At 35.8% G+C, this 27,875-nt stretch overlaps 1 protein-coding gene across 2 annotated transcripts; it reads right to left on the bottom strand.

Moving 5' to 3' along the window:
• LOC131047915 (uncharacterized) lies at positions 1 to 27,682 on the bottom strand. 2 transcript variants are annotated; one of them, XR_009372030.1, is made up of 4 exons: positions 27,479 to 27,682; positions 16,635 to 17,380; positions 15,819 to 16,512; positions 15,319 to 15,723 (listed from the first exon to the last, which is right to left on the bottom strand). XR_009372030.1 is itself a non-coding variant. In XM_057981733.2 (3 exons), the coding sequence occupies exons 2-3, from the start codon at positions 712 to 714 to the stop codon at positions 90 to 92; spliced, it is 540 nt and encodes a 179-aa protein (XP_057837716.1). In that variant the 5' UTR covers positions 715 to 719; positions 27,479 to 27,663; the 3' UTR covers positions 1 to 89. The 2 variants fall into 2 exon arrangements, 1 of the variants encoding a protein (XP_057837716.1); XM_057981733.2 differs by lacking the exons at positions 15,319 to 15,723; positions 15,819 to 16,512; positions 16,635 to 17,380 and adding exons at positions 1 to 266; positions 352 to 719 and having other exon boundaries at positions 27,479 to 27,663.
• Between the last annotated feature and the right edge of the window lie 193 nt (positions 27,683 to 27,875).

Genomic DNA, 27,875 nt, shown 5'->3' with positions numbered 1-27,875 from the left:
TAACAATAAAACTATTTCTATTAGGTAGTGCCCAATTCATGCAACTTAAACCTACACATAATTGAAGCTCAGTCCAAAAAAACACAAAATTAACTGTCATCTTCAGAATCAAATGGTAACAAATTGTGTTTGGGTGTGGTGGAGAGGGCCCAAACAGGCAAATCAAAAAAGGGCTGTTTGAGGACTTGTTCATGTGAATCACACATCATTTCCGCCAAATTGCAAAGAGTTGTTGCATCCTGGATGAAGGCCTCCTGGACTTCCACCTGCACAAAGAAATTGGAATAATAAACATGCTAAACAAAACTTCAAAGAAAAGGGGTTCAACAGAGAAATTAGTAGACTATGCACCTGCAATAAGAGATCCCTTAAAACAGATTTGCAGCTGTTCCCAGTTTGGGTTTCAGGCACAGCTGGTGAAGGTGTGGGCTCCTTCATTGGGAGATGAGCAGAAGCAGGTGTCCTCTCCAACATCTGAGACAGAGATTCCCAATCTTTTATTTCTTTTTCATATTTTTCCTTGAGCTTTAGCAGGGCCATTTTTTTAGTTTGGCGGCGTTGTTTAATGTATTGGTCATCATTGTGTTTTGATATGGAAGATTCTGTTGGTATTGGTGAATCATAAACACGCTGCTTCTTCCTTCTCTTGTATACAAATCCATCATCATTCACAACCTCCCATTCATCTTCCAAATCCAATGAAGGTTCACTCATATTCTCTGCCACTCAGTCAACATCCAAGCTCAGAAACACACTAAACATAAACAGAAAACTAACGAGAAGCAAAGCATAAATTTGATAAATAAATAGAACAAATAAATGGGTTCAAGAATGCTTTTTTAATAATAACTATTGCCGTTCCAATTGGCACATTTTTTATAGAAATAATTAGATTTTTTGAATGCCTTGAAGGATATGCATTGATGCCAGTGAGTGACATAGTTAAAAGGAGAAACCACAACACTAGATTTTACAAGAAACAAAATAATTATGGTTACTGTTCAATGTCTACTTTTTTATTCAAAAAATATAACATTTTATAGCAACTTTTGTGGTTTCCAGAATTAGAGAAATGGTCAAATGGAACCATGGAAGTGTTAGAAATTATATTTTATTATATTCTGAAAAACATTTTCATGGGTTTTTTATGATGGGATGCAGAGTGCCCAAAATGTAGATGGAAAAATGCCTCAAAAAAAAGCTAACCCAACTGGTCTTTCGCTTATGAATTTCCTATTCTAAACATGGGGATTTAACCAAATTTGCATTTCTTCCTTTATATTACTGGTCAAATATTTTTAAAATTTGATAATGTATAAGACAAGAAATTTGACCACTGCTTGCAAAGAGGTTACTAACAATAAATATTAAAATGAATATATATATATATACACACCCACACCAAAATCCTACACGAAAAGGGTTTGATTAAAGTTATTAAACACACTTAGCCAGGTCATTTGGTTTCTTATTTAGATGTTGAAAACAGCTCGAAGGGCAAAAATCCTTTATATCTTATTCCTTGGTAGGCAAGTTGCAACAGAGAACTTAATGTTCTTCATACAATAAAAGTCAAACATTTTTTGCTTCGTTATAAACAACATAAAAAATTATTTCCATTTAGATATTTATTTTTTAGTTTTCCCCATGTTTCTGTTCCACTTAATTTTCATAATAATATTTACCTATTAATATGTTTTTTCTATTAATAAATGAGGGGATTTTATTGGGGACTCTCACCCTTTGATTCCAAGTGCCCCCCATGGGCAAAAAGCCCGGACACACAGTCTAAGTCAAAACACCACAAAGATCGGAAAGCCAGCCAGGGTGAGCCAAAAGAACCAAAACGGAAAAAACCAAACAATACACCAAAAAATAAACCTAATTAAGCATCTAAAGAATACACAAAATAGCATTAAAAACATGGTATCTATAGCCCTTCATAAACAATTAGCTTGACTAGCTGCTCTAGTCAAGTATAAACAATAGAGACTTCAATCCAATGTTTTCACTTCCAGCTACTTGAAACCTTGAACCTACTACATTGACTTTTAATAGTCAATGATAATCTAATAGCCCATTCCTTCTAGTAAGATGTGTAACCATCTTTTGACATTTTTTATTTCCTTCCTTTTTGTTCTATTCAGAATGATATTCAACTAGTTTGGTATAGCCCATTGTCTGACTTGTTTAAGTTTACTTTCCACAATCTCCATTGGAAGTAGGCATTATCCAGTAGTCATAGATTTTGTCACCTTTACGTAACAATCTGATGTGTCAATTTGGGTTTCAATTTTATTGGTTACTTTCAGAATTCTCCAATCGCATTACCATAAGCACATTTTTTATTTTTCCATTATTATTCTCAATTCCACAAGTCTCCTTTGTTGGCCTAAAATCTTATCCACCAGAATATGTTCATTATTTGATATTTATTTCTTTCTATTTTATTTTTGTTAGAATTATGACTCCAACAGGACGTTACCCTTGCTCTTTTACCTTTAACAGCAACTCAACTAGGAAGCTGCTAAATTTTTTGTTTTGAGTTCAGACTATTGGCAACTTTGTAGTGTCCCTTACTGTTTTCTATTTCATTTCTGAATCAACAAAAACCGAGGTTCAATATCAATGTTATCTTCGGGATAAGTTATGTAACTTGTTTACTTAAAATCTTCTATCCCTATTCTCTTTTGGCAGAAGGATGCCATAAAATTCTACTTAATTGTGAGTTTATTATATAAATTCTTCCTTTAAATTTTCAGCATATATTTGTTTTGGGATTTGGATCTCTAATATTTTCTACTTGTAAGATTAGTGATATTGAGATGAATTGATTTGGCTCTCTAATACTTTTCTAAATGTTTGTAAGATCAGCAACATTGATTGTGATATATTTCTTACAGGAAATCTTTTATTTAATGCATTCCTGCCTTGTCCTATGATGTAGTCAGATATTTCATTTCTAACTTTCTTTCCATTATTATTTTTAACAAATCTTTTCCTAAGTTTCCATAATCGATGTCACATTAGCATCTAGAAAAAACATTTTCATACTCATTTTTTAATGGCATTCTCCCCATTAATTTCCTGACCAATTTCTTAAACTAATTCTTCCTCTAAATATTATTTACAGGTTTACACAGGATTTCTCGATTCAAGAGTCAATTGTGATTTTTTTTCAGTTGGCACCTAATAATTGACTCTGGAAACTAGAAAACCTATATACTAGCAATTTCTGTTGGATGCAATTTATATATAATGACATGATGTCTGCCCCTGCTGTATATATATATATATCCAGATCTCCCTGATCTATGAATTCCATTAGATCTTGGAATCCTTATCTAATTCCAGCAAGGAACAAGTATTGCCTTCACACACTTATAAGCTTATTAATTAAAGACTGACAATGGTAAGTCAGATTTCTGCCTTTTATTGGTTTATTTCCTTATTTAAATCTGAATGCTTATTTTTATTCCTCTTTTCAGATTATCTCTGTCCTATGTTTCCCAGATCAGAACCTCCTTTTATATCTTCAATGGTGGAGGGAAAGGTTACATCTTTCCCTAAAGTTCATGACCCTTGCAAGAGACGCATCTCTTCCTAATTAAGCGCTGCACTAATGATGACTAGTTGGCCCTTTTGACAATTGTAAACCCTTAAACTGGTCGGTTCATCCCTTTTTATAAAATGTAATAATTAAATTCTTTTATTTTTTGCATCTGGGTCAGCTATAATCATACCTTCTTGGTCGGCCCTCTTTTTCAATTTCTTATAATTAATTTCTTCTATCTTTGGTCAGCACTCTCGCATGGAAAACTATTATATTTATATTTCAATGCCTAGGTATTACTTTCTTTTTTGATAGGTAAACGGCAGAGCCAAGAAGTTTGTATTAAAATTTAAAAACTACATACATAAAGGTATCAGAAACTTAAGATCTGAATGTTCAAAATAGATAGGGGCAGTTCCCCAAACTATCCAAATTCATCCCACTGCAAAAAACAGGAATGAGTTTCATAACTATACAGAGCCAACTTAAAATCTTTGAAAGTTTTGTAAGGACAATCTAACTGCCACAAGTCTGATAATATCAACATCAAAACATCTTTGAAGTTTTCCTTTTTTACAAAAAAGAACTCAAAATCATAACTAGCGGCAAGAAATTCATAACTGCTTAGTCCTGTTGAGCACGACCCCTTCCACACGGAAGTCCCCTGCTTCTGCCAGAGGCACCCAAGCGGCACCCAAGCGCCCACAACCCCTACCCCCGCTTGCCTAGGTATTACTTATTAACGTTGCAATTTTGTTTTGCAATGTACTCAGTAAGTAATGCTGCGATGTGTTTCGTAATGCAATGTTCTCATCCGGGGTATGACATGTTTTCTCTCATTTACATGTAAATTAAGTTAATTGATTGGCAAGTTTAAAAGTTGGTTTTTCCATTAAATTTGTAATTTGATCACTAGGGAATGAAATAGCCATCCTAGTTTATAAATTGAGTGGTATCAATGTAGATTATTTCCTTGTGGAATTTGTTGTGATTAAAATTGCATAAACAACACAAATCAAGTGGAAAAGTCCGTTGCCTTATCAAAGAGACAATCTTTCCTAAAAAGAGAACCAAGAAGCATGGATAGTGATGCAAGGTTAGTGATGCAAGGTTCCTCAAGGTAGAGATGATTATTGCCATTCTATCTCAATCAATGAAGACAACACACCGAATGGAGACTCTCATGGAGAAATTATGCTCATTGGAGAGCAAGGGAGCAGCCCAATCCAAAGAACAGGAAAATTCTCATGGTGAAATTAGACATATAGGAAAGCCTCTAAAGGAAGGAAAGAATTGAGATGATACCATTTGAAGGAGATGGGAAGGGGCTTGAGCAATTGGAGGCATGTTTTAATCCATATTCTCTTAATTTGGAAAAAAAATTCCCATGTTAAGTTGGGACTAGTAAGTAATGCTTAGAAATTATTGCCATACTATCTCAATCAATGGAGACAACATGTTGAATGGAGACTCTCAAGGGGAAAACATACTCATTGGAGAGCAAGGGAGCAACCCACTTCAAAGAATAGGCAAATTCTCATGGAAAAATTAGTCCTTCAAGCAAGCCTCAAAAGGAAGGCAAGAATTGAGATGACACCATTTAGAGGAGGTGGGAATAGGTTTGAGAAATAAAAGGTATATTTTAATTTGTATTCTCTTAAATTGGAAGAAAACATTTTACATGTTAGATTTGTTGGCATAACTGATGAAGATAATGATGGGGAGATAGTTGGCATATGGGAAATGTTGATGAGATGAAGATGACTAGTAAAGTTGATGGAGATTGTTGGCTAGATGAAGATGATATAGTTGTAAGTTGTTTGATGACTTTATTTGTGTTGTCATTGATGGCAACCATGTTTTCTTAGTCATCTAAGTCATCTAGACCTACCGGTATAGCCTAACCGGTAGTGAAACCGGTTGACAGCAAGGTAAACAGGAACAGAGCGATGATCAAGAGACTGGTATAGACGATTGGAGAAGAGTTAGATGTTGCGGTTTTATAGGAGTGTTGAAGACAGGAACATGCACCTATGTTCCAAACTGCATCAACAAATTCAGTGTATTGAGTGAGTTATGATTGACTGTTGTGAACTCTGTGAAGAAGAATGAATACCGGTAACAGATCTTTAACCGGTAATGATTTAAGGTTTGGCGGTGGATCTTATCATGTTCATCACTTAGTGATGACGTGTCAGAATCCGTGTGTAATGATAAGATGGTGTTTGAGCACATACAAGGATCAAATTTCTTGGGAAACAACAAAGTGCTTAGTAGAATGTGACAAGGGTTTGATTGGTTATCAAATAGATGTGCGGTGATGTGCGGTGATCATTCAACAGTGGAAATTGTCTAGAAATTTGTTGTAATGATCTGTAATATAAATTCAATGTATCTTGTTGATGTAATTAGGGTTTTGTAGCCGCCCTAACTGAAAAGTGTATTTAGGGCTAGTTGGAGAAGAGATTTTGTGTCGGTGATTTGAGAAGGTGTTGCCGAACCAGATTGAAGTGTCTGCATGTGTGTAGCAGAGTTGTGCTGAAAAGGATCTGTACTAGCAAGCAAGGAAGTGTTGTAATCAGATCATTTGCCCTGTTGTTCCCTAACAGTTACAGCAGTTTGAAATCCCTTAACAAAGTAGATCCTAACAAGTCTTATATTGTAAATCCCTTCACCAGGTGGCTCATTAACTTGACTCCTAACAGAGCTAAGGTAAAATCCCTTGACCGGGTGACTCCTAACAAGGTATTCTCTTAACTGGACATATTGTAAGCTCTTAACCGGGCTAGGCCTTTAACCGGGCGCATTCCAAAAGAGTGCAAATATTTTGTGGGTGCTAATTCCCACCGTGGTTTTTCCCAGTTGGGTTTCCACGTGAAAAATCTATGTGTTCATATGGTGGTTGCATTGTTGATTTGTGCATTTGATATCTTTACCATGTTTGCATATTGATGAACACTTGAGTGAATGGTTTGGTAAATCTACTTATGAAGATTGTTTGAGTAGTTACTGGTACAGTTTTTTGAAGTATTGCACAATTGTTTTACTACTGATTCACAAGCATATGATAGAAGAAGACTGTGGTGGAGAAACATCCAGCAAGGAAACAAGGCATTCTTAGTGAATGTCAGGGGCATTCTCAACGAATGTCAAGGGCATTCTTAGTGAATGTCAGGGACACTCTTAGTGAGTGCTAGGAACATTCTCAGTGAATGTTCGGGGCACTCTTAGCAAGTGCCAGGAGCATTCTTAGTGAGTGCTAAGGACATTCTTAGTGAATGTACGGGATTCTCTTAGTGAGTGTCAAGAACCTAACAATTTAGGTTTCCATGTGTATACCCCGTGTTTGCATATGTTTGCTTCGTGTTTTGTGTGTATTCTTTGTGTCTGTTTCATATCTGATGTATTTTCAGCATGTTTGCTCCATGTGTATTTCCAAAGCCATCTCATATTAAGAATCATTTTGAACACTCCATGATCATTGCTTGAGGACAAGCAATCTTGAGTGGGGGAGACTGTAATGTTCCCAATTTGAAATAAAATTTCATAATAAATGATAATAATAAAATTAAAATATTTAAAATTAAATTAAAATATAAGATAATATAATTAAATATGATTAATTAAAAATTAATTAAGTTAATGAAAAGTCAAAAGACATGAAAGGAAAAGTTGTGACTCCCTCAACAATGAGATATAAAAGGGAGAAGAGAACCTCATTTGAGGGGGAATAATTTGAAAATGAGAGGTGCAGATCTGATTTAAATAATAAGTGCAGATCTGATTATGAGAGGTTGTGTCCCTTTCAAAGGGCACAAATAATGAAGAGTTGCACTCTTTCAAAGGGTGCTAAAGGTGAAAGGGCGTGTCTCTTGCCAAAGGGTATACATGATGAAGTGGTGTGACCTCTCCCTCACATTGAGAGATATAAAGGAAAGGAATCAAAGCATCCAATAACATCACCATGGATTGATAAGATCAGAACTGTTATTATGTTACTAGTAACATCTTTGTTCTTAGTGGTATGCATGGGGATGAGCTGAGTTGTTCATTCACCTTTTGGCATAAAGAGGTTATATATACTTATGTATAGAAAACCGGAAGAACACCACCATCATTGCCCAGTTGGGTGGTTCTATATGCACAGAGTCAGTAAACTAGATCGCATGAATACATGGACTGGTGTCAGGGATGACAGTATATACATAGCATAGTGACAAAGAACTACAACACAAACCACGACAGTACAGTTGCCATTACAAAATCAGTCATAGACACAAATTGCATACTCATATCAATGAATGACACCTTCAGAACTGCTGGTATCATTAACTCTATCAGTCATAGCATATCCTCAATTGTCAAAATTCGGAAAGCTGATCAAGATAAGTGCCACTATTCAAATTAATCTCAGAATTTTATAGTAAAATATATCTAATTCTGATAAAATTGCATTTATTAATATATTACTATTCTAATTTGTGGTTAGAATGGATGTCTTAGGTTTAAATTAAAGGAAATCCCAAGTGGGGACATTACACAAGTAATGCTTTAGAATGGTCTAAAGGTCTCTTGATTTCTATGGTAGTTGGACAACATACTGATTAAGACTAGCAGGTAATGCTTTAGAATGGTCTAAAAGTCTCTTGATTTCTATGGTAGTTGGACAACATACTGGTATTAAATCTTGGGGTAAATTTAGGAAATCGTTTACGAAACATATTTAATGTTAAAATTAGTCTCAGTCGTAACTCTAAACAAAATTGTAATCTGTTTATTAGCGCCCAGAAATTCGATTTTATTATACTTACGATTTAATTGAGATTTATTTAAGTTAGTATTAAAATAACATATTAGTTTGCTATTGTGATGTTTGATTTAAGTAATCCCGCCGGTGTAGAAGGATTGTGGCTCCACACAGGGGTCATGACCCTATGTGGAACCACGTGGTTCCACATAGGATCGCGACCCCTTGTGGAGGCACGATCCAATGAAGACAAGTGATATACATCCGCCACCCTTTGTTGAATAAAAGATCGATAAGTACGATACATGCTGTGAATGGTAGAAGATATAATTGCTTGGTCTTCATATCTGTAGAGGCAAACTGATAAGACATAAAAAATCAGTTTTACATTTCTTTAAATCAAATGCTAACAGTATAAATTCATTGTCTCAGAATTCTGATTGTTCTGAAAGTCATCACAGTCTATTTACATTTACATGGTATCAGAGCCTAACTACTTAAGATCCGAATAGACTAAAAACGAAGTTTACATATCAAATCGAAGATTTCTAAAATGGCGAACACAATCAGATTCGAGGACAAACTCGAAGGAGCAGCAAATTTTGTGGCTTGGAAAGTCAGAATTATGATAGTATTAAAAGAGAACAAAGTAATCAAATTCATAAAAGAAGACAAGCTCGAACCTGAAGACGAAACTGAGAAAACTGTGTGGAATGAAGGAAATGATAAAGCTGTAAAAATCGTGATAGATGCAGTAAGGGATCACATAATACCACTTATATTAAAATATGACAATGCTTATGAAATGTTAAAAACTCTTGAAAGGACGTATGAGATAAACAATCCGAGCAAAACCCTAGCTCTAAAAAGACAATTGAACCACATAAGTATAAATAAAGGTGAAACAATAAACTCATACTTCATGAGGATAGGTTCACTCAAAGATCAACTACAAAAACTTGATTATCATGTCGAGAAGCAAGAACTATCAATGATTACCCTAGACGGATTACCTGAATCCTGGGAATCATTCAAACAAGGCATAAATGCAAGGGATAAATTTACAGAATTTGATCGACTAAGGGATGACTGCCTCCTTGAAGAGTCAAGGCAAATGAAAGGGGAAAATCACAAAACTAAAGATGAGGACCACCACATTCTGAATACCGACTCCCGTAAGAAAGGCAAGAAGAGAAAATCCCATCATGGGAAAAGCTTTCATAAGAAAGACATGTCATAGATGTGATCAGTACGGACACATGTCATTTAATTGTCCTGACAAAGTAAAACAGCAGGCATCATTCGCCAAAGTAGAGAGGAACACAGAACTTGAATCTGAGAAGTTTGTATTATATTCAGCACTATCAAGTCAAGCTTCAAACAAGTCTAACACTTGGGTGATAGGCAGTGGATCGTCAAGACATGTCACCGGATTCAGAGAATTGCTAGACTCAATGGAAGAGGATCAAATGAAGAGGTAACAATAGGGGATGACTATGCACATCCTATAAAAGGTGTCGGGACATGTACAATCAGACTGAAGTCTGGAATCTCAATCCAACTCACCGGGGTACTATTTGTACCAGGCATCAAAAGTTACTTAGTCTCTATCTCTGCACTTGAGGACGACAGATATAGAGTCTCATTCATAGAAGGAAAGGTAATGGCATGGCCAAAAACATCCACCTTCAAAAGAGCACAAGTGATTGGTTACAGACAAGGGCACCTATATGAATTGTGTAATGAGCCAAATCAAACCTTACTTCATGAAGTCATAGATCAAGCAGAAATTTGGCATAGAAGACTAGGGCACTTACATTTTCGTGCTCTACCCTCTATGGAGAAATTAGTCACAGGACTACCTAAACTAAAGCCAATTCATTCAGATGTTTGTAAAGGATGTGCACTAGGGAAAAACACTAAAAGCTCTTTTCCCTGCAGTTCTAGAAAAACCAAAGGAGTACTAGAACTAGTTCACTCTGACTTATGTGGGCCTATGTCTGAACCATCACTAGGAAACGCATTGTACTATGTAATCTTTGTAGACGATTTTTCTAGGAAAACTTGGATTTATTTTCTTAAAAGTAAAGAATCTGAAGATATTCTTAGGAAATTTAAAGAGTTCAAATCTATTACAAAAAATCACTCTGGTAGGAAAATCAAAACTCTTAGGACTGACAATGGTAGGGAATACACATCAAAAGTATTTAAAGAGTTTTGTAAAGATGTTGGGATTAAGAGGGAGTTCACTGTACCCTACAATACTCAACAAAACGGGGTTGCTGAAAGAAAAAATAGAACAATAGTAGAAGCGGCAAGGGCTATGTTGTTAGATCAAAACCTAGAAACTGTACTTTGGGGAGAAGCCACTAATACCGTTGTATACATTCAAAACAGATGTCCTCACTCTCATATTGGTGACAAAACTCCTGAAGAAGTCTTTACTGGAATTAAACCTGATATTAACCATCTCAAAATATTTGGATGTCCTGTTTATATTCATGTACCTAAGGAGAAAAGAACTAAATTAGAACCTACTAGACAGAAAGGGATTTTTGTAGGATATAGTGAAACATCTAAAGCCTACCGAATATTCATCCCTGGTCAAAGACAAATAGAATTAAGCAAAGATGTCATATTTGAGGAAGATATAGCTATTAACAAAACAAGGAGTTCCATCACACCTGAAATCCCAACTAATTCCATTAATTTGGAAGAAGATTCTCTTTCTGAAACTCAGAGGGAGCATCCTGAGGATAACACCTTGGAACTTGAGAACACTACAACAGAGAATCCCAAGAAGAGACCACTATGGGCCACTAAAACAGTACAGGAAGCAGAATCCTTTGCAGCACCTAGAGGAACATTTAGAGAAAGCAAAAGACCTTCAAAGTTTTCTAGCTATGTTACTCTAATGACAGACCTCGTAAATGTTGAACCTTCAAGTGTCGGAGAGGCTCTTAAACAACAAGTATGGAAGGATGCCATGATAGAGGAATATCAATCTATCTTAAAGAATGATGTGTGGAAAATTGTGCCTAGACCTAAAGGAAAATCAGTTGTATCTTCTAAATGGCTCTTTAAAATTAAGCATGCTGCTGATGGCAGTATAGAAAAACATAAGGCAAGATTTGTTGCTCGAGGCTTCTCACAGAAAGAAGGAATTGACTATGAAGAAACATTTGCACCTGTTGCACGATACACTTCTGTTAGAACAATCCTGGCTATAGCAACATCTAAAGGATGGAAAGTTCATCAAATGGATGTAAAAGCTGCATTTTTGAATGGAACAATTGAAGAAGAAGTATATCTAGAGCAACCTGAGGGATTTGAGGTAAATAATGCTAAAACACATGTATGCAAGTTAGAGAAAGCACTGTATGGATTAGAACAAGCTCCCAGAGCATGGTACGAAAGAATTGACAGTTACTTATTAGAGATAGGTTTCTCTAAGAACATTGCTGATCCAAATCTGTATTTCAAAATAATCAAAGGTGAAATGTTGATACTCATATTATATGTAGATGACTTATTAATTACAGGCAAAGATCATCTCATTGCAAAATGCAAACAAGAACTAGCTTCAGAGTTTGAGATGAAGGATTTAGGTCTACTCCATTATTTCCTTGGATTAGAAGTATGGCAAAAACTAGATGGTATTTATCTAAATCAAGGTAAATACGCCATTGACATTCTGAAGAGATTTGGAATGATGAATTGTAAGCCAATGTCATCTCCTATGGAAACAAACCTACATAAACTAAAAGAAGCTATAGCAGATTCCAAATTTGCAGATCCAACATTATACAGACAGATTATTGGATCATTAATGTACCTAGTCAATACCAGACCTGATATATGTTATGCAGTAAATGTACTCAGCCAACACATGGTTGAACCCAAAGAAATACATTTGGTTGCACTAAAGCATATATTGAGATATCTACAAGGTACCTTGGACTATGGACTGCATTATGAACACACTGCATTGAACCTACATGTATACTCTGATTCAGACTGGGCTGGAAGCGTGATAGACAGGAAGAGCACTTCAGGATGCTGTTTCAGCTTAGGATCAGCTATGGTATCTTGGATCTGCAGAAAACAATCATTTGTAGCTCAGAGCTCCACAGAAGCTAAATATATAGTTGCATCCATGGCAGCTAAGGAAGTCGTATGGTTGAGGAAATTGATAGTAGGACTGTTTGGTGAAAGACTGAAGCCTACTATCATTCATTGTGACAATCAGAACTGCATTAAACTTTCAGTGAATCCAGTTTTCCATGATAGATCCAAGCGCATTGAAATCTCATATCACTATGTAAGAGACATGACAGAGAGAAAGGTAATAAGACTGGAATATGTCAATACAGGAGATCAGACAGCTGACATTCTCACCAAACCCCTAGCAAGAGTGAAAATTGATCACTTCAGGAGGTATCTTGGTATGGTTAAAATGTAATTGATGTCTAAAATTTATGTAAACTTCTTGGTCATATATTTGAGTATATGAAGTATGTAACCTTTCCCTGTGTTCATTCCTAAAGGATGACGATTCTTTAGTTAATGAACACTTGTATTTTAACATTGTAAGGTGACGATCTTATAAATGTTTGGAAGATCATATAAACTGAAAATCAGACAATTTGAATATCAGTAATATGATAAGTTATAGTAGACATTATGTAAGCGGATTAATGTCAGTGCACATACTATAACAGGGATATCAAAGTGAGTATATCCTTAGTATCACAGGCTGATACTTAAAACAGGGATATCAAAGTGAGTAGCACAGGCTGATACTTAAAATTGGATATCAAAGTGAGTATATCCTTAGAATCACAGGCTGATTCTTCACACCTAGGTGATGTAATTATCATGAGATTAGTATTGAGCTAAATTAAGTTTTAGGTTTGTACTCCTAAGACTAAGAGGGAGTGTTAAAATTAGTCTCAATCGTAACTCTAAACAAAATCGTAATCTGTTTATTAGCGCCCAGAAATTCGATTTTATTATACTTACGATTTAATTGAGATTTATTTAAGTTAGTATTAAACTAACATATTAGTTTGCTATTGTGATGTTTGATTTAAGTAATCCCGCCGGTGTAGAAGGATCGTGGCTCCACACAGGGGTCACGACCCTATGTGGAACCATGTGGTTCCACATAGGATCACGACCCCCTATGGAGGCACGATCCAATGAAGACAAGTGATATATATCGGCCACCCTTTGTTGAATAAAAGATCGATAAGTACGATACATGTTGTGAATGGTAGAAGATATAATTGCTTGGTTTTCGTATCTACAGAGGCAAACTGATAAGACATAAAAAATCAATTTTACATTTCTTTAAATCAAATGCTAACAATATAAATTCATTGTCTCAGAATTCTGATTGTTCTGAAAGTCATCACAGTCTATTTACATTTACATTTAATCCTAAATGTCAATCAAGGGGTAAATGTATGGAGGTAAGAAAGAGAAAGTACGCATACTGATAGTTCTTCACCATCCCCAAACACAAGTGGAGTGAAAGCCAACACAAAAAAAAGAAGAGAAAAATCAAACCTACTACATATTGTGATCATTGTGGGAAAAATGGTCATGAAGAATCCTCCTATTGGAAATTTTGCATCATAAAAAGTGCTTGTAAACAAAAGAAGGGTAAGAAAACAGCTCCATAGAAAAGGATAAAGAAGTAGGGAAATTGAATGCAATTTGGAAGTGGAATCTAGGATCACTTGCACTATTAAGAAGGTTGGTTGGTTCACTCAAGAAGCAATGTTTAATTCCAAAATTCAAGTTAAGAATGTAAAAATTGATGGATTATTTGATTAATGTTCACAAAAAAACTTGATCGAGGTGCACCACAGTATTTTAGGGGTAGGTGATGGGATGGCAAGGGACGTGCTTTGGGAACATCAATTCTTATATATAATATGTATATATATACATATACATATACATACATGTACAAATATATACACAATTAAAAACTCAGTCTCGGCAAAAACTCGCCAAGGCCCGAAAATGCGACTTAGCAAAAACTTTTAAAAAATCAGCAAAAAACTCAACAACTTAAAAAACCGCTTAAATTTCATTAGAAACGCATTCTTTTTGCAAAATTCAATGAGGAGATGCATCCAATGAGTCAAATAAATAAGTACATAAAAGAAACAAGCTGAGTCTAGTTATATTTGATTGATTTAAATGCAAATTATTACAAAATTGCATCCTCGTGGAATGTTGATGTTTGATAGTTAGAAACAAAATGAAAATAGCAAATTGTCTTTATAAAACTAAAAGTTACACTACATCAAAACATTTTACATCTTCCTCTTCCCAGCTCTACTAAAAATTAGGGGAGAGGTATCTCTAGTCCAAGGAGTTCGTTGTGGCTCTGCCACCTTGCTTAGCATAACAGGTTGTGGCTCAATCTCCATCCTAGATGCAGATATCGTTGGCACTAGCAATGACTCCTCATTATCGTCAACCTCATGCTCTTCAATGTCATCCAAGGTGAACCCAAATCCACCCTCCTCCTCCATTACCTAGCTCTCCAAATCATAGATGCCATCATCGGTAAACAATGGAGGTTGCTCTTGTGCTTTCCAATCGCTGTAAGGATCTATATAATCCAAATCAATTGGACTTGTTGAGGTTAATGTTTCCACTACCTTCCTTATGTGCAACCGAAGATTATATTGCACAAAGACAAGGTCATTGAGGTGTTTTTGGGCTAATTTATTCCTCTTCTTCGTGTGGATGGCCTTGAACAAGCTCCAATCCTGCTCACAACTAGATACACAACAAGGTTGGCATAAGACGCGAAGGGCAAATTTTTGCAGATTTGGGGTATTTCCACCCCAATTTCTCCACCAAGACTCTACAAAATAAAATATTGAAGAGTTAGAAAGAAAAGTCAAAACATATTTTATCAAATTATCAATAGTTATAACTTGTAAGATCAAGATGCAAGTAAAAGACTCCAAAATTCCAAATATCATACCTAGTGTTTGAGTAGTTCTTCCTCTCTTAGCCAAATCTAAAGAGAAGAGCTTACCCCTTTTTTCTATATAATCATCCAATTACACCACAATGCAGTCTCTCACTTCAACATCAAGCATCAGCCTCTGAATGCATGCAGTGCGGCCCTCCATAACCTCTCCACTAGGAATTGAGAAGGAATCTAAGTAGGCAAAGCAAGGGTTGAGGAAGTATCCTACTGCATGGATGGGTTCGTGGAGTTGATTGTTCCACCTCCTATCAATAATTTCCCATATGGGATCAAATTTGAGGTGGCCCCCTTGTAATAACTTTTGATAGCCTCCTTGGCCCTATCCATGGCCTCATAAAGACACCCCATTGGTGTTTGTTCCCCATCTACCAAGCGGAGAACTCTAACTAAGGGCTCCGACAACTACAATTTAAAAATACAAAAACATTAATTTTCACATTTATAATCAAAGACTTGAATTAAAAAGTTAAATATTCAATTTGAACTTTTGAAGTTACCTTCACAATCTTTGAAGTTCTTTGTGCATATAGGTTGTCGAAGACTATGCTTGCAACACTTTCTCCTTCAGGCTTCTTCGAATAGGTTGCATTTAGCCATGCTTGACTCACAAACATTTGTTTCAAAGTTGTCGATGAACCAAGAATGCTTTGCAACATTAAGAAAATCATTGCAAACCTTGTGACACCCAATCTTACCAAACCTTTCCCTTGGGTGTGCTCTCTCATCAAGTTAAGAACCCAAGGGTGTTTGTAGATATATTTTGCAATCCTTCTTTCCTCTACAATTAGAGTCACCTAATCAAGTTTGCATATGTCCTCCAAAAGAAGGTCAAGGACATGTGTTGCACAAGGTGCCCAAAAAAGTGTGGGGTGTTTCTCTTGGAGGATTCTACCAGCTACCACATATGTTGTTGCATTGTCAATTATGATTTGCACCACATTTTCAATTCCAAACTCCATGACAACTCACTACAACATTCGAGCCAAATTTTCTACATTTTTCACTACGTTGGAAGCATCCACTGATTTCAAGTAAACCACATTAGTTTTGAAAGAAACCAAAAAATTAATAATGGTGCGGTTTTTACCATCCGTCCACCCATCAGAAAGAATAGTGCAGCCATATTTTTTTCGATCATTTTTTTGCTCTTCCACCACTTGTTTTGCCCTCTCAGATGCATTCACAAGCAACCTACAAGTACGGAGTGAAATTAAGTACACAAGTTTAATTTTTAAATAAAATATAACTTAAATTCAACAGAAATTTAAAAACTCAACATAAGTTATCAAAATATTTAAATCAACTAAACTAACCTCCCACTCAAGTCTGTGTGAGAAGGTACCTTGTAGCCTTTTCCTACAACTGTGCATGCAATAACCAAATTAAACCAATAAGGATTGTCTGCCACATTGAAAGGGATGTTATTAAACAACCAAAAATCAGCAAATGCAATATCTGCATGCTCATGTGCCTCCCTATTCCATCCAGTTGCCTCCAATGATGGTTGTGCTCCAAGTGTGTTTTTGTGAACAAAATAGTTATCTATAGGAGTCGACAATGATGGTGCTACTGGTGTTGATGCTCTACTAGAAGCAGATGAAGCAGTGCCCATGGTGGTGGTGGATTTGCACATGCGTGGGCCACGAAGAGAGCCCACTATGCTCTGAAGTGCTTGTTCATATGCTTCAAGGTTGACTGAAGCACCTTGAAAAGCAGCTACGGCTGCTTGCATGGCTAGCTTTGACCTCTCCCTTGGCAATTTTCTCTCTTCTACAATTGTGAGTATGGCATTCATCTCTCTTTTTATTTCTTCAATTGTCTTAGGACAGCCCCTGGCATCATGTTTATTGATGCCTGCAAGGTGGTATTGGAGACAATTATGCCTCCATGAAATATTCTTTCACATTTAAGCAAAAAACCGAACTAGGTTCCAATCCTTGATAGGCATACTTCTAAGTGGGGTCTCTAGCTCCTTTAGGACGAGTTCCTACAAATGATGGTGGACGCGCCAACATTGAACTTGAAGCTTCGACTTCTCTATTTGACATTATATATTAATCTGCACATACAAAGTGAAATCACAAGTTAATATTTTAATTAAAAAATTAACAAACTAAATTATTTTAAATGATTATAGATTAGATGAAATCAATAAAAATTTAATCTAATCTAAGATTCTAAACATTTTATTTTTAAAAAAAAGATTCAAGCTAAAAAAAATTGATAAGAGTTCCAAAAATTGTGAAAACAATGAAAAAATTAGAAAAAAATTGTAAAAATAGTAGAAAATCTTATTGTTTGCAATCTAAATCTGATTTAGAATGTTGACCTAATGGCATTGATGTTTTTCAGTGTTCCACGAGGATGCGTCTCCCCCACCCTAGGCCCACATCCCCCTGTCCTCGAAACATGTCCCTAAAGCTTAAGCCCTTTGTCCCCCCATCCCCGAAGCCCATCCTCATGTCCCCCCATCCCCAACGGCCGTGGAACATTGATGTTTTTTGTTAAACCTTGAAGTAGAAAAACAAACCAAAATGTTAAAATTTAAAAAAAAAAAAAAATCAGAAACCCTACCTGAAAATCCAATTTTCTCTTCAAATTCACACCAAATCCTCTTCAAATCTCCAATTTTTCGTTCCAATTAGCTATAATCACACTAAAACACGTCCCAAGTGCTGGAGGAGCAAATACAAGCATAAAAATGAAATTATGTTCACTTTTTGACATTTCAGACCTTTTATGCAACTACAGCCGAGTTTTTTTCCTCAGACTCAACAAGTCTTCTCAAAAAAACACACTAAAAACCTGGAGAGTTTTTTGCAAAAACTCAGGTGCATTTTCGGAGAGTATTGCATATATATATATATATATAAGCATAAAAATAATATTATGTTCACTTTTTGACATTTCAGACCTTTTATGCAACTACGGCCGAGTTTTTTCCTCAGACTAAACAAGTCTTTTCAAAAAAGCACACTAAAAACCTTGAGAGAGTTTTGCAAAAACTCAGGTGCATTTTCGGAGAGTGTATATATGTGTGTGTGTGTGTGTGTGTGTGTGTGTGTGTGTGTGTGTGTGTGTATACACATACACATTCGCACGCATATTTGGGTTGGGTTTGTTTTGGGTTCATTGATACAAAAACATATAAAAATCATCAATATACAAATATTTGCCACTGTAACTAAGTTAAAAACTTCAGAATACTGCATAGTATCATATAATAAACAAAACAACCATAAAGTGATAACTATTAAAATTCGACAATGTCAATTAGTAAGACTCAACTGTCATGATATATATTAAAATTAAAAATTATAATATCGAGTGTCAACAGTAAGGCATCACTGATCAGGCATCAGCATCATATGGGTTTTCAAAAATACCATCATCCCCATCAATATTGGACGATAAAGGTACCAGTATATTAATAGAACCACAAAGAGTAGCACAAGTTTCAATAATAATCTCAAGACAATCCTTTCCAAAATGCGACAAATTCTGACAGTAGGAATAGCTAACCCATCCAATTTCTCAATCTTAAAAGTTGCTTTTGTTGATAATTTGTATCCTAATGTCATCGGGTTTGATTTAAAATCTAGGAAGTTTGAAGTAGTATAACATTCAAAAGAGAATTTATAAAGAAAAAAACCCTCAAAATGAAACAAACACGGGATACATATTCTGTTGCTCAAAACCTGTAAGTTTTTCAATACAAATATACTACCCATAACTATGAACCAGCACAATCCACGTTTAGTCCAACAGTTGATAAAGCTAACCCTAAAGACCCTACTATATAGGTGTCATTTACATCACAATAATTTGAGATACAACAATTACTATCTGCACTGTTAAAAACAAAAGAGTTTTTGACTGAAAAACAGTCATGCAAAGTATTAGACTGTCATGTGCTCAACATCCGTATTATGCTGTAGTAAATATGGAATTTGTCTGGCTAGAGGAGCCTGAGAAGATACAACTCTTCTTGTTGATTTGATTTTGAGCCTCTAATGCTAAGTTCCAAACAATCCATGCTTATAAAGATGCCCCAAAAAAGAATTAAAAACAAAAAACAAAAAATTGGCAGGTTCGTCACAATAGGAGGCAGTGAAGCCAAACTTTGGGACAGGTTTGTCCTAGATGAAACCACAGTTGTTTTGCGAACCCCAGACAAATCCCCTGCCTAACCAAACCTTAATCCATATCCATCCAGATCAAACCTGAACCTCCAGGTCGAGGGAGCTCAACCAGTAACATAGTTCTTAACCATACACATCATATCAAGTAAAGTGAATTTTTTCAAATAAATAGTGGAAATTTTTAGAATTCATGTTAGACTCCATTTTCAATAGACTCATTCAGATGACATTACAGTATCTAGATGTTTTTCATTTTTTAGTTTTAGAAGTAATGAAAATATAAATAGGATGTTATTCTGAACATAGTTTGATGACAAATATGCTAATTTAGTTGCATTAATGATAAGACATTATTCATAATTTCATATAAGCTGCCTCACATATCAACCTTTGAACAAATAGTGCACAACATAGTTGATTACTCAAGAATTGGTGGAAAATTTTAACCTTAAAACTTTTCAACACCCTAAGCCAAATGGTTTGTGTTGCAAGTCTAAACAAGTTTGAAATTGCATCAAAATTTGAATACTTGAATTTTTATTCCTCTCAAGAAGTCAAGCAATTTTAAAAAACAGCACCTCAGTTGAAGTTTGTATGTAAAATGTGTTGGTGTTAAGCCACACCCAGACCGACGATGGACTGGTCCAAGAGGGGCCAGTAGCTCAGTGGTAGAGCACTCCAGCAGGGTATGGAAGGTCCTAGGTTCGAGTCTTAGCTGGTCCATGTCTCAACATGGTATCAGAGCCAGGTCCAGGCTAGGAGCTCCTAGCACACGAGACGTGTGGCTTAAGGGGGGGTGTTGGTGTTAGCCACACCCGGACCGACAATAGACTGGTCCAAGAGGGGCCAGTAGCTCAGTGGTAGAGCACTCCAGCAGCGTATGGAAGGTCCTAGGTTCGAGTCCTAGCTGGTCCATGTCTCAACAAAATGCATGGCTTCTAGAAGTTGAAGGATAAGAAAAGCATCCTCGAGAAATGGACACCCCACTTTGTAGTTTCCTACTCTATCTCCTTTTTCTCTTCCCCGGTGGAGAGAAACATCCCAGTTTATCTTTTCCATCAAGAACAGATGAAAACTCATACTGTCTTCTATTTCCACTAGGAGATGAAAGGTCACACTTGTCTTTTCATTTCCCAAGGCAAGAAGCACCTATTTAAAGCATGAAAAAAGGATTGAATAAAATCAAGGAGTAGGTTAGAGCACTTATGAGTGATCTTAGGGACTGAAAAATGTTGCTTCAGGCTGGATGTGTGCCCAAGAAGCCTAAGATTTTATTTGTCATTGACAATGTGGATTTTTAATGAGTTGTAGCTCACATTTTGCTAAAGTTTTCTCCACATGAGAACTTCTCCAAAGTAAATCCTTTGTCTTCTTAAATTATGCATTGTGTTTTCTCCCATTTACACATTGTAAGTTAAGTTAATTGATTGGCAAGTTTACAACTCTCATTTCTTTCATTACATTTGTCAGTTGGTAACTAGTGTATGGAATATCCATCCTAGTTTATGGATCAATGATCAGGACTTTATTGAAATAAAAGAGGATGAATCCTTACTATAAATAAGCTCACACAAAACTGTAGTGGATTGGTTTTCCATATTCTAGAATCATTTTCATTCGGATGAGCCATATTGAAATGGCCCCCTTTCATACACTTGGACTATGCTTTTGGCAGTGTGATACTCGATTGGATAATATTTACATGACCACAATATTATTTGGGCATTTTTGTCTCAATCTTATAATGTTCTTCAAACAAGCCATATTGCAATGGTCTCCTTTCATACACCTAGACTATGTTTATTGCAGTACTCGATTGGACAATATTTACATCACCCCAACATTAAGTGAGCAATTTTGTTTCAATCTTATTGTGTTCTTCAACCAAATCATACTTCGATTATTTTCCAATGTTTTGCAAGGGTTTTTTAGACAAAACTCGATTGAGTGTTCCCTTCAATTTTAAAATCAATATATTGTTCAATCATAAGCTACCCCCTTCATGGTTGGTGTCAAGCGGGCAAGAATGAGTGGCAAAGGAAAAGCATCACCAAACTAATGGTCCCATACCCACTTCAAGGTGGTTGCATTCAAGTCAGCCAAAACAGTATAAGTAATAAAATAAGCCTAGAAATTGGGCTTCTACTCACATCCTGAGGTTGCGGGACCAACCATAAATTCTCCATTTCTAAACAGAGAAAGCTACTCCCTCCTCCTTGGGCACATTCGTGTCACACAACATTAAGGGACCAAAAAAAGGTTAAAATAGTTCCCAATATAAAAATTTCCACTTAAATGAATACTTTGAACTCTTTGGGTAGGGTACATGCACCTAACGTGGAAAAAAAATATAAGGTATATGGAAAAGTAATTCCCATGTGAGCTTCCAGAAGGGAGATCTCATACACCAAATTAACATCTCACTTGGCAGTTACTTAAAAAACTAAGCATCTCACTTGTCAGTAACTTAAAAAACTAACTTTACCTTTACCTTTACCTATAGGGAACATTACCAAATGTGTTCACTAGAAGAGGTCAATCCCTTAAATACAAGGCAGAGATGATGAGTTCACCAGATGGGTCAATCCCTGTACTACAAACACAGAGATGATTATAGAGAACAACAAATGATCCCGTGCATGTACGTACACACACAATTAATGATGATGTAGAACATCAGTTAGATAGGATAACCAATTTAAATAATTGTCATAAATTTTGGGTTAGGATTGTATTCAATGATCAGGTAAATAAAATTACAATTTTTATGTATTTAATTAAAGGAGTCTGCAAATATGCCAAGATGGGAAGTAAGAAAATTAAAAGTATAAGTATAATCATACATTCCAATTACAACTCCCTTCATTCAAAGCTTTGTCGTGAAAAAATCTCAGTAATGTTTTGCATAAGAATTAAGATTTTGGGTGAACGAAATAACCAAAATCAACATTTCTCTTCTTTCAATGTTTAACCTCCAAATGCTCAATCCAAATTGTCTTCCATCACAAACCAAAATATTGGGATACATGCCTGTTGGAAAATTTAAATCAGACAAATAGGTAAGCCCGAGGAAGAAAACACAAAACAATCCCTAGTTGAGTAATTCAGGACTCACGAGCCTGAAAACATGGTAACAGGGAAATCCACTTCTTCTCTGATACCCAAGGTAGGTGCATTGGCAAGGTTCATTTTAATCCAGCGCATGGTCATGAGGTTGGAACTACAGGGTAAAAAATTTCAACAACACGTGATAAATTCAAAAGAAATTCCTAATAAGGTCTCTTGCGCAAAATTGATATCTAGCTTGGCCGTGACCTAAGAGTAGAACCTTTTATACTTAAAAACATGAAAATCTACTTCCCTTGCAAGCCAATTTGTTGAAATGTGATGGAATGCAACTCTGGGAAGGAGTGAAGTCAAAGATTTTTTTGATTTTTTTTGATACCGAGGGTATCCCCGCGACCCAGCCCAGCGAACAAGGCGAGCTGAGCAGTCAAAGATTTGTTAAAGCATTGCTCTTACAAGACAAATAGCAGAAACGAACTGTAACTCGTTGTTACCAATTTTTGCTCACAGGACAAAAAATTTCTTATTATTAAATAAATTTTAAGTGATATTTAAAATATTGTATAAATGGCCTTGTATTTCTTAATTCCAAGTGATTGTCAAAAAATTAGCCTTTTTGTTTTAAAAATCCTCGTTGAATCCAAAAATAGAGTCATGTACTTAAAGTGCAAGGAGCCAAGTGTTCAAAAAGAGATAATGTTCTAAAGGTTTTTTCCACATTGGAATAAGTCAAAAAGGGGGCTCCCTTGATATTTGGAGGGAAAGTTAAAAGTTTTAAGAGTTGCATGAAGAGTTTTTAGAAGTCCATGTCCTTTGCCACGTAGAAACTCTTTTTATCCTCCATGTAAAGCTCAATGAATTTAGGGTTTTGTTGATAAGAATTGAGTTGCTGCATGAAGAAAGCCCTACATCTCTACAAGTTTTCAGTCTCACTTTCAAGAACAGCCCGTTGCAAATAAGATAGCAGCAAGCTTGATGCAGAAAAGATCAGATATTCGAATGGAAAGCACAGTTCAAGCAGCAGTTTGCATGAGAAGTGAGTTTTCATCATGAACAAGCAGTTTGCATTAAGGATAAAGAGCTGCAATGGTAAAGAAGCAGAGGTTCATGAGTTATAAGTTATAACAGCGCATCACGGGAGAGAAGCATTTCAAGATGAAGGTATCTGCAGTTAAGGATGCAATACAACAGTTACAATGCAAAGAACGCCAAGATCTCATAAAGATTTAGAGGAGAATATTGAAAGAGATCAAGTCTTTCATGAAAAGACTCATGCGTGAGAAGAGAAATCAAAAAGCTTTGTACAACAGTTGAAGACCAAGGAAACAAGGAGTTCAATTCAAAGACTCAATAAGAGGTAGGGTTTTTATCCAGATCCAATACCCTTCACTGCAGACAAACAAATGCTTTGCATTTTTTTTACATTGTTTATTAATGAGCATGTTTTTCTTGTCAAATAAGAGAGAAAGAAAGCCATAGCCTAGCAATATTTTGTTGCAGAGAATTAGAGTAGTCATTTGGAAGCCCAGAATTGCAGGGATATGACAGCCACAAGTCTTTAAAGAGCAGTCATCAAATAAGAGCAAGCTTCATAAAGATATTGGGTCTTACACGACCTTATATAGCCACAAAGCCATCGGAAAAGAACCAAGTCTAAGCAGAAAATGCAGTCATAAAATGATGACAGGGTATGAAAGGCTTCTAGTTTTGAGCAGAACAGTCCTCTTTACAAGGTCAAGAACTCAAAATTTCAGAGCAGCCCTTAATGCTATAAGTTAGTGCCAGCAAAGAACAGTACCATAAATCCATTGATCACAGATCATAAAGCAAAGAATGAGCATCAAACACAGTGATTGAGTTCCTTTGCTTACGAACAAACAAGACAGAGTAAGGCATAAAAAGTATGAGCAAAGAGCGAATATAATGGCCATAATCCTGAGTCAAGACCTAATACCAAAAGGATATAAGCAGACCAATCAAAAGAACAGAGCAATAGATAAGAATGCAGATTGGAATGACAGTGAATACAAAATCATGCATGAAAGGGTATATTGTCAAATAACAGTGATAGCAGATGAAGGACCAAAGTCTTCAAACAAAGTAAGACCTTAAGGATATTGCCTAAGCTTATGAATGAAGACAAAGAACAGTCATCTAGGACTCAAAACCCTACCTAGTATGATAGAGAAGAAGACTGAAAAAGAAAAATGACAGACCATTGAAGGCATTAATGACAGTCTCATAGAGGTCACAATACACCAGGGATAACAAAGGCATAAAGGATAGTCTCAGAGCTAAGGCAGTTCTCAAGCTTCAGATAAAACAGTCATGATTATGACATGTGCCATTGAAAGTACAGGTTCAAGAAGTCATAAATGCAATGATTTAAAACAGTCAAGTATGACTGTCACAACGAAACAAAGAAAGATGAACCTTGTTGCAAAGGATAATCACCATCAGTGCATAAGAGCATATCTCAGACAACAGAAGTATGATTGATAACAGTGACTGTCAAAAGGTAGCAAAACAGTGATAGTGTCAAGACGCTAGCAAGAGGTCAAAGCAAAGTAAATAGGGTTATTATCATAACAAAGGTTCAGACCAAGATACTTTATTTTTTGCCACGGTCCCAAGATCACTGAAGAATTGCAATCACATTAAAACAAGATAGTAGCATGAAGATATGAGTAAAGATCTGAAAGGAGACAGTGAGCAGCTTGAAAGGGTTATTTTTGTAGATTGCCCGACAAAGAGAAATCTTCAATAGCAGTCATCAAAGCAATGGGAAAGACACAAATACAACGGCAACCATTGTTCCTTTATAATGGCTATACAACCCCAAGAATCTTTATATAGAGTTGCCTAAATGTTCAAGGAAATAGACTGGCTATCTCTGTAGGTTGATCACAAAATGAAGGACGATAGGAGATCAAAATGCAGAGAATGCAGTCACAAACAGTGAGTAAAGGTTTCCTTTTGTAGACACAAAGGATAGCTCTTTGAAAATCTATCAGTCACGGGACTGTCAAACAAAGCCACAGATGACAAAGCATAGTCAACACAAAGCACTCACAACAGTGAGCCATTTGGCAAAATACCATGATGTGAGCAGTAAGGTTGTTAAGTACAGTGATGTCATGGGCCAATGCATGGTAGAGCAACCTTCTTGAACAAACCCTAGGACAGTCATTCATGACTATTACATGCTCATCCATCACAGAAAAGAGCAGTCAGTAGTACAAAAATACAGCGGTTTTGACTCACTGTCAAAAGGAAACAATCCTCAATCCTATAGCAATCATGCACAATAGTCTTTACAGAGCAGCAAAAGCTTAATGGCAGCAGTCCACCAATGCTTGTAATTAGAGATAGAGAGGTAATGTAAAGAGGTGGCAGTCATTGATAAGAAAGTTGTTTTGGTTCTTGAGAAGACAAAGTCATACAAATAGCACTATGTCAAAGTTATGCCTAAGCTCCTAAATTATTCACTCAGTTGAGTCAGCAGTCAACCAGTTCAAGAGTGAGTTAGAAGGTCAGAGGTGGAGTTTAGTTCACAAACAGTTATAAGCCCTTAAAGAGGAGGTGTTTTGAGCAAATTTATCAGTTCTACATCAGTCTATGACCCCACCTAGGTGTAGTACTACTTGAGGCTACTTTTGGACCAGTTCGACATGAGTTTCCAGCAGTTCCAAGACTTTTTTTGCATGACTTTCTCTCAAAATCGACCCAAAACTCCATCATGTAAGTTTGAAGATAAAGACAAGGTAGAAAGCAATCGGTTTCAGCTCACTTCAAGGAGGCACTACCACCTCATCAATCAGTTGCTTTTAGGGCTTCTTTTCTATAAGTCCTATTATTTTCTCCTTCTCTCTCTAGTTCTTTCTTCTCTGCATACACACAGCAGAAAAGCATTGTAGCTCACTCTTATTTCATTATTCAAACATTGTAGCAGAAAAATTCCTTTCAATATTCAATAAAAGAGTAGCTTTTCCTTAATTATCTGGTGTTTTGGTACTGTGAATGAATAATTTGATATATTTCACTGTGTTTCTTTCTTGTAAACCTCTGAATATGTCTTATTTGTGCACTATTAAGGCAAAAGATGTCATGTTAGTGCAGATTATAGTTTGTGTTTATTAGTTTCAGGTCAGGCAAGTTTAGGCTGTGAGGCATTGTTTCCTTCCATGCAAATGCTGAAACAGAACCTTTCTATGAAACATTTATGCATTACATGTTTAAATCTGAGTTGTGAACATAAAACCCTCTTTGTTTAAGGCTGATTGTGAGTTGAAGACAATGATCATAATAATTCATTTTGGTGCAACCACCTCCTGTTAGCTTTAGAATTTCATTTTCAGTATTCTCTATTACCTTTCCCCAGTGAAGCTAATAGTTTTAGGAGGTTTTATAAAGGGAACCAGCTTTTCATCTAGAGGTTGATTTCCATTATAGGCAACCCACGGGCCTAGAAATCATCTCATGTTTCACAGGATTGCTGAGTTTTACACTTAGCATTCATGGTGCAATCCTTGTGACAACACATAAGAAAATATTTTATAATTTGCGCCTGGGGCTTCAAAAAAAAATAGATGAAAGGAAATATGCTTCATAAAATATTATTATTAGATTTCGTTATCTAAACGAAGTTAACAGTTATGTTCTGCACACGAACCATGAGAATTTACCTTGATCTATATGGAAGAGGAATTTTTCAACACACCCGAAGCGAAAATAAAACACAATTTTAAGTTGCATTGAGGGCTTTTAACAAACAGACAGAAGCGGTACGATTTATTGAGCTTAGCCAGGATTCAGTTCACGAAGAACGAACATTTTCACACACAAAGAGGTATTCTCTATATTGTGTACCAGTGAGTTGTAGATCAACTTGCATTAGGCAAAAAATTTGGGCTAAAAAAGAGAATGAGAGCAAAAATTAATTGCCATACCTTTTCTTTCTACTTTTTGTTAGAATCGAACACTGGTCTGCCTCGGCTATGTCATATTTTGGTAGTTTGAAAATTCTAGTCCCTGTTTGTAAGTTCTGAAGGGTGGAGGAATGTCAGAAGGGCGTCACTTTGCTCGAACTTGTTTTGCACTGTACTTAGCTCAGGTGCCTTTGTTATATGGAAATGGTTAAAACAGAGGTTTGAAATTAATGATCGGGTTAATTGATTATTTATTTTAATATATTTATTGATGTAATTATATTTTTATTTATTTTTTAATAAGCACAAATATTATTTGAAATTAGTTTTTAATTTTGGCTAGAAAAATAAATTTGAAGTTATATTTGATTTTTTAATGTGTAGATATAATTGGAGGGAAATAATCAATTTAGTAGTT

Source organism: Cryptomeria japonica, chromosome 3, assembly GCF_030272615.1.
Source record: "Cryptomeria japonica chromosome 3, Sugi_1.0, whole genome shotgun sequence".
NCBI classification, from domain to species: Eukaryota; Viridiplantae; Streptophyta; class Pinopsida; order Cupressales; family Cupressaceae; genus Cryptomeria; species Cryptomeria japonica.
This window is presented reverse-complemented; position numbering and strand designations above follow the sequence as displayed.

Excerpts from the sequence above, each read along its gene's own strand:
- LOC131047915 (XM_057981733.2), bottom strand. The coding sequence starts at position 714 with ATGAGTGAACCTTCATTGGATTTGGAAGATGAATGGGAGGTTGTGAAT. Across the intron at positions 267-351 it reads TAAGGGATCTCTTATTGCAG|GTGGAAGTCCAGGAGGCCTT; the intron begins GTGCATAGTCTA and ends TTCTTTGTGCAG.